General features: G+C 42.2%; 1 protein-coding gene across 1 annotated transcript; it reads right to left on the reverse strand.

The window, feature by feature from the left end:
• Positions 1-461: 461 nt before the first annotated feature.
• On the reverse strand, positions 462-8113 carry LOC106610849 (cytochrome P450 1B1). The gene is made up of 2 exons (XM_045723458.1): positions 7697-8113; positions 462-2431 (listed from the first exon to the last, which is right to left on the reverse strand). The coding sequence occupies exons 1-2, from the start codon at positions 7775-7777 to the stop codon at positions 938-940; spliced, it is 1575 nt and encodes a 524-aa protein (XP_045579414.1). The 5' UTR covers positions 7778-8113; the 3' UTR covers positions 462-937.
• Positions 8114-8407: the final 294 nt, after the last annotated feature.

Here is an 8407-nt window from a genome sequence, read left to right on the forward strand (position 1 = left end):
CCGAAGAACACCATCCCAACCATGAAGCATGGGGGTGGCAGCATCATGTTGTTGGGTTGCTTTGCTGCAGGAGGGACTGGTGCACTTCACAAAATAGATGGCATCATGAGGCAGGAAAATGATGTGGATATATTGAAGCAACATCTCAAGACATCAGTCAGGAAGTTAAAGCTTGGTCGCAAAAGGGTCTTCCAAATGGACAATGACCCTAAGCATGCTTCCAAAATTGTGGCAAAATGGCTTAAGGCCAACAAAGTCAAGGTATTGGAGTGGCCATCACAAAGACCTGACCTCAATCCTATAGAGAATTTGTGGGCAGAACTGAAACACGTGTGCGAGCAAGGAGGCCTACAAACCTGACTCCGTTACACCAGCTCTGGCAGGAGGAATGGGCCAACATTCACCCAACTTATTGTGGGAAGCTTGTGGAAGGCTACCCGAAACGTTTGACCCAAGTTAAACAACTTAAAGGCAATGTCCCAAATACTAATTGAGTGTATGTAAACTTCTGACCCACTGGAAATGTGATGAAAGAAATAAAAGCTGAAATAAATAATTCTTTCTACTATTATTCTGACATTTCACATTCTTAAAATAAAGTGGTGATCCTAACTAGGATTAAATGTCAGGAATTGTGAAAAACTGAGTTTTTAAATGTATTTGGCTAAGATGTATGTAAACTTCCGACTTCAACTGTATAGCCAGTGCAATAAAATAATACAAATAACAAATATGATTCAGTTATCTGTCACAAAATGTGATGTATACAATCAACAATCAGTTTAGCTAATGATAATAATAGTAAAGTATCAATATAAGTCTTATGGTTGGTACCTACCAAGCAAAAATATTCACTGTTGTGCACACCTTTTATAGTGCGTTGGATTACTGCAGTCCATTAGTAGGTTCTCTGTTTGAAAACACAAATCACAAGATTTTATGCCCCATTAAGTAATTCTCCTCTGAGCTTGGCAGAGATCTTGTAGTTCAGGGGCTTCAGTGTTAACCCATAGGAGCAGTCTAAGGAGAGGTCCTGACTTGGGTTATTCTCAAAGCTGCACTGGTGAATCAAAATAGCAGAAAATAAAAAAACCTCCACTTTGGCGATCTGTTCACCGATACATCGCCTCTTCCCTGCTGAGAATATCAACACACTGTTGGTCAGGTCCTTGTCAAGGGCACCATTTTCATCGAGGAACCGTGAGGGGTCAAAAAGATGTGGGTCCTTCCACTTTAAAGGGTTGTGGTTGACGGACCACTGGTTAATGAAGACCACTGTGTCTTTGGGGATGTGGAAGCCTTCGATGGTGACATCTGATGTGGTGGAGTGTGGGATGGTGAGGGGTACAAAGCTGGTATAGCGCATGGTCTCATAGATAACAGCATCTAGGTAAGCCAGGCTGGCTTTGTCCTCAATAGAGGGCAGCCTGTCACGGCCTACCACTTTGTCAATCTGCTCCTGCAGTCTGGTTTGGATGTTGGGGTATTTTGCCAATAAAAGGAGCATCCAATGAAGGCAAGTGGACACAGTATCCAGTCCCGCACCAATCAGATCGGACACTGTCCCTTCTGTGTGGGCCTCCGTCAACCCGGTATCACTGTCTGCCTTGTCAATTACCTGAATAATGGCGTCACTCATGTCCCGGGTCACTTCAGGGTCAAACGTCTCCCTGTGCTCCACCACCTTGTCTCTCACAAAGGTGAAAAACTCTTTATTGAGGTCTTTGAAGCTCTGGTAGACACTGCGGACAGGATTTGGGAAATATTGAAGCCAGGGCATGACATCCACCAAGCTGCCAGCCCCCACCGTCTCTCCAAACATGTCCATGCTGGCCAGAAGGGCTCTAAACTCCATGTCATCATGGCCATAACGCTTTCCAAAGCACAGGGCACAGATTACATTAGCAGCAGCTACTGTCAGTTCGTGAGCAGGGTTGAAAAACTGTCCATCAGCACTGAGTTTGAGAAAAGCTTCAATGAGCTCAGTAGCCTCTGCCACAACATGCTGTTCAAATGCTTTTTTGGTCTGGCTGTTGGCAGAGTAGAAAGCTCTAATGGTGGACTGAGCGATCTTCCGGTGGGTCCTCCACTGTTTGCTGTAGTTAGAGAATGTCATGCTGTTACCACCAGACACTGACTGAAAAGACACAAAGTTGGGTCTGCCTGCAAACTCTGTGCTGTGTTGAACCAAGGCTTCTCGTATTGCTGTGTCTCCATTGAGCACCACTATGTTGTTGCAGCCCAGTCGTATCTGATACACGTTGCCGTACTTCTTTGCCAGCTTGGAGAAGGTGATATGAGGCATCTGCCCCAGCTGCATGGCATTGCCCACCACCGGCCAGGCAAAGGGTCCTGGCAGCCTTCTCTTGAGTCTGAGATTCCTGACCCATAGACAGGCTTCTAGACAGAAGAGGAAAACAAAGGAGGCGACCAGAGCTGGCTGGACCTGTCCACTCCATTCCCTGATGATGCTGCTGCCCTTCACCCCAAACTCTGTGTCCAGCAGTACCATGGTGCTGAGATGTTCTATTTCTGGTGCCCAATCCTTCAAATTCTGAGAGAGATCCCACTTTTATTTATTGAATGTTATTCCCGGTAACCAGATATTTAAAATAGGTCCTCCTTTCCACCTAAATTCCAAATAAACTAAATAGAAATTCTGTCTGTTTTTAAGTATGGTCAGTCCTACATTATCATCCGAAAAACTTAGAAATGAATCGAGACAACGAAGAAGTTTTACAGAACCTCTTACATTACGGTGTCTGTCTCCTCCTACTCCGTGCTGGCTTGTGAACAGGCTTGATCAGGTTGAGTGGTTAGCAGTAGTGCAGTCGCTGTCCGTCTTCAGATGACCACATTAGAGGAATGCAGATTTTAGTCTTGACACTCTCCCTTATATCTCCTCTGTGGGAGGGTTCAGGGACTTAAAACTCCTATTCAGGGTTTTTTTTGCGCCGAAGTGCTCGTTCCAGCGGAGTCTTTCTTATACCTAACACTCAATGCCACGGTGAGACAAAAAGGAAAGCAGCAACCAGTCAGGCCCGCCTGAACCTAGGACTAAAACAGAAGGAGTTTAGATTTAGCGGGCCAGAGGCTCTAAAAGACTGGGCTGCACTACCTTTAAACACAATACAGGTACCACAGGGGAGAATTTTAGAACATGGTGTAGTAGTTAGGGTTCAAACTTTCAGTCACACAGACCACCATAGCTAAACTCACCATAGCTAAACTCACCATAGCTAAACGCACCATAGCTAAACTCACCATAGCTAAACTCACCATAGCTAAACGCACCATAGCTAAACTCACCATAGCTAAACGCACCATAGCTAAACTCACCATAGCTAAACTCACCATAGCTAAACGCACCATAGCTAAACTCACCATAGCTAAACTCACCATAGCTAAACGCATCATAGCTAAACTCACCATAGCTAAACTCACCATAGCTAAACTCACCATAGCTAAATGCACCATAGCTAAACTCACCATAGCTAAACGCACCATAGCTAAACTCACCATAGCTAAACTCACCATAGCTAAACTCACCATAGCTAAATGCACCATAGCTAAACTCACGATAGCTAAACTCACCATAGCTAAACTCAGGGGACACTGATTGGTCCGGTTATGTTCTGGATTCTGAAAATTGCTTGATTGCCTCTCTATAGGAACAATTCCAGACTGAAATATAGTGTATATAAAGCAAACGTCTCAGTGAAGTACCCAGGCTAAGGCAGGACTACTTGTAACTTTGGAAGGAGCTTTCCTCTGTCAATTGAAAACTAATGTATGCATTTTTTATGACATTATAAAAAAAATTGTATCTGTTATTTTCAGCCTATGCTCTGTTAACTCTAAACACTACTAGGAATAGAATCCAAGATATGACCATGAAAGCTCTGGGTTTTGGATCTTGTCACAGAATAGATACACATTGTACAATACACTTTTATATGTTCTATAAAAGTATATACAGTATTTACCAGAGGTTTTTTTTGTTTTGCATAATGGTCCTTTTATACATAGTAAATGAGATAATGTAGCTCTTAGGCTGGTGGCTATATCAAAATAGTTTAAAAGTGACTTCAAAACAGGGACTTCTGGCAATAACGCTAGTAATAAGGCTTTTCAGAGAAACAAATAACTTTGAAAAAGTTGACCAATTGGGGTTTCAAAGCTATTCAGCAGGAATTTAACTACTATGGAATTCTGTACTCTAATGGGCCAGTGATAGTAATGCTGCAAGGAGAGATTCTTCACTTGTATCATGTATTGTTGCTAAACCAGATCACAATTCAAATACGTTTGATAATAATAAATAAATAGTTAGGTGGGTGCTTATATTTTTCCGACTTCTCACATGTACAAGTTTGTATTATACGCATGTGTGAATTGTACATGTCTTTTTTGCATATCCCAACTCTCCCTTATAAATGGCGACCCAGGAGCAATTAGGGTTAAGTGCCTTGCTCAAGGGCAGATAGACAGATTTTCCACAGCGCTCTAAACGATAGGCTACCTGCCACCTGATGTGTTTCTGACAGTTTTGATGAGAGAAAACACGCAGGACTGGTGTCGATTAGCTATAAAACATAATCAGTGTTAACAGTGGTAAAGACTAGTTTGCAGTTTTATTATACGTTATCACATGTTTATTGCATTTTAAAATGTACCTTAGAGTGTGTATTTCCATAATAATATTTATTTTGCAATATGTTATTCACCAGCTCATATTCATTGCACTGTACATGGAGTGTGTCACTACAGAAAACAACACCTTGCAATGGACAGGAGATTGCACTCCTTCCAATGATGAGATGCTTAATGGGTTAATCAATGACAGACAAGAGAGAAGCAGACTCAGTCACTATCAACCCCGGACTGTTTAAAACGTTGCTTTATTCATTCCAGATATATCAGATTTTTCAATCATATAATTATTTTTTTTTTTTACATTTCAACACAGTATTTTGTATGATGAATCCTTGCCTGGACATTCAACGCATGCTGTAGTTGACTTTCTTGGTTTGAGAGAGGCAGAGATTCGGAACTCTATTTCATAAATTCCTGAATACGTGCTCTTTGACAAAGGTGAAATGACATCCATATAGATTTCAGACCCTTGAGGTGTAAACAGACATGCATTTGTTTAAATACATAAAGACTTGAAGACTCCATTGATTTGTGTAGTAGTATTGTATTTAGTGACAGTTGCTTTGGATATGAAGGGATGGGTTGTGTAGCTGGAGTGCCTGTTCAGTAGATTTCTAAGGAGATCAATGCAGTCAGTCTCTGGAGTTGGTCATCTCCCATGTATTCATCAGCATGATCAATCCCACAATTCCAAACCCACCTCTCCATTGAAACACCTCCAAACTTTGTTGGGGACACTGAGCTTGAAGTTACACAGAGGCGCCAATGCTGTTATCTCTGAATTGTCTTCACACTGTAGGCTATAGCATATAGATAACTTGATTTTCCCTTTAGCAGTTTGTCAGCATTTGTTATCTTCCGACAGTATTTCAATGTGCTCATATGCATGGTGTACAGTAGATAGTGGATTGGATTATAATACACATATTATTCATACCTGAAATATATCTATACAAATATTTTGTGACTGCTTTATGTGAAAAGGTTAACTACATTGATACATCACCATCTTGATGCGAGGAATCCAAAAAGTCCTCAACGCAACAGACTGCGGTCCCTCGGGTGTGACTACAACATTCACAAACACTCACAAGCATATTATACTGTGATATAATCTTCCATTGACTTTTGAGTGATATTCTAGTTTCATGCACATATTTTCATACGTTAACATGCTGAATACTGTTTATGAAGTACGCTCAAAACTCTAAATGTATATAAAACAAAAGTATACTTCCTTAAAGAATATGATCAGGTACATAGTTTGAGAGCCTGTTCAACTTCATTGACCCCATGACCCGACCCCTGGCCCCCAACAAAGGAGATTCATCTCTACCTAGCAAACTTTCCTTTACTGTAATCATACTTTCAATTCTGTATCAACAACATTGCAAACATATTCAATTGTGTTCAGATATTAATTAAATATTAAATATGAAATATTACACTCCTCAACAACAGCATTCAGTGCAGGTTTGCTTATACTCACTGTAAAATGTATTTGATTGGCAATGTTGCCCACAATAATGGGATGAGATTTTTATGCAGGTGACACCAGACCGAGCAGCTTCCCCCTGAGCTTGGTTGTGATGGTGTAGTGCAGGGGCTTCAGTGTGAGCCCATAAGAACAGTCAAGGGTCAGGGCCTCTGATGGGTTGCTCTCAAAGGTACACTGGTGAAGCAAGACGGCTGTAAATAAAAATGTTTCCACCTTGGCAATCTGGTTGCCAATACATCGCCTTTTACCAGTGGAGAAGATCATGACGCTGTTAGTCAGGTCCTTGTCAAGGGCACCATTTTCATCGAGGAACCGTGAGGGGTCAAAGAGATGTGGGTCCTTCCACTTTAAAGGGTTGTGGTTGACGGACCACTGGTTAATGAAGACCACTGTGTCTTTGGGGATGTGGAAGCCTTCGATGGTGACATCTGAGGTGGTGGAGTGTGGGATGGTGAGGGGTACAAAGCTGGTATAGCGCATGGTCTCATAGATAACAGCATCTAGGTAAGCCAGGCTGGCTTTGTCCTCAATAGAGGGCAGCCTGTCACGGCCTACCACTTTGTCAATCTGTTCCTGCAGCTTGGTTTGGATGTTGGGGTATTTGATCAAAAGCAGGAGAATCCATTGGAAAATGGTTGACATTGTTTCTTGGCCGGCTCCAATGAGGTCTGTGACTGTTCCTTCAACAAAGTCTTCGGCCAGTCCACTGTCCTTTCTGTGATCAATCGCGTTAATGATAGCATCACTCATGTCACGCGTCACATCAGGCGTGAAAGTTTCTCTGTGCTGCATCACTTTATCTTTCACAAAGGCAAAAAACTCCTCATTTATATGTTTGAAATTCTGGTAGATGCTGCGGACAGGATTTGGGAAATTCTGAAGCCAGGGCATGACATCCACCAAGCTGCCAGCCCCCACCGTCTCTCCAAACCTGTCCATTCTGCCTAGGAGAGTTCTAAACTCAATGTCATCATGACCATAACGCTTTCCAAAGCACAGTGCACAGATTACATTTGCAGCAGCTACTGTAAATTCATGAGCGGGATTAAAATATCGTCCATCTGCACTCCTTCTCAGAAATACCTGCACAAGATCCATACATTCTCCCAAAACGTGGTGCTCAAATGCTTTCTTGGTCTGGCTGTTGGCAGAGGAGAAAGCTCTAATGGTAGATTGTGCAATTTTCCTGTGCATTTTCCACTGTTTGCTGTAGTTAGTGAATGTCAAGCTCCTGCCTCCTGAAATCATCTGAAAAGATATAAAGTTGGGTCTGCCTGCAAACTCTGTGCTGTGTTGAACCAAGGCTTCTCGTATTGCTGTGTCTCCATTGAGCACCACTATGTTGTTGCAGCCCAGTCGTATCTGATACACGTTGCCGTACTTCTTTGCCAGCTTGGAGAAGGTGATATGAGGCATCTGCCCCAGCTGCATGGCATTGCCCACCACCGGCCAGGCAAAGGGTCCTGGCAGCCTTCTCTTGAGTCTGAGATTCCTGACCCATAGACAGGCTTCTAGACAGAAGAGGAAAACAAAGGAGGCGACCAGAGCTGGCTGGACCTGTCCACTCCATTCCCTGATGATGCTGCTGCCCTTCACCCCAAACTCTGTGTCCAGCAGTGCCATGGCTATGGATTATCAGAACACCTATTCCTGGAAACAGATATTGTGAATGGAAGAAAAAAAAACTACAAAAAAGTTTAGTTTTCTTGACAACTTTAGTCCAGCACTCACTTTTTTGTAAATAAAATGTATAATAAATAAGTAAAATAATGTTCAAAAGTGATGTTGTGATGTACAATGAAATTAGTTAATCAATTAAACAAGTTCCATTAGTTTAAAGTCCCAAGTATCCTTCTGAGACCATGGTGACAGTCTCAGTACTCCTTGGGAAAATATCTCAGATGAAGCTTGGTAAGTTATGGTGAATTTTTTTTTCTCTAGTCACTCTTTTCAGCAAGATTTAAGACTTTAGTGACTAGTTTTGCTTCAGCAAGGTGTCTTATATGTTTGCAGTCGGTGGGTAGGGCTGAGCATTATTTTCATACTCCTCCCATTGTGGTAGCCCTATATATATTATCATTCTGATGTTGGACCTCGACGCGCGCTACGCACTGGAAACAAAAGCGCGCAGAGACCTCTGTCTGCGGAGGTGAACTCCAGCAAATACGTTTAGGAGGAAAGTAACAATTATTTTACTAACTCGAATAGTAACAGTGGTATCCCATGTTAAATGGTTATACTTTCTTACGTTGG

This window comes from Salmo salar, chromosome ssa09, assembly GCF_905237065.1.
Source record: "Salmo salar chromosome ssa09, Ssal_v3.1, whole genome shotgun sequence".
Taxonomy (NCBI): domain Eukaryota; kingdom Metazoa; phylum Chordata; class Actinopteri; order Salmoniformes; family Salmonidae; genus Salmo; species Salmo salar.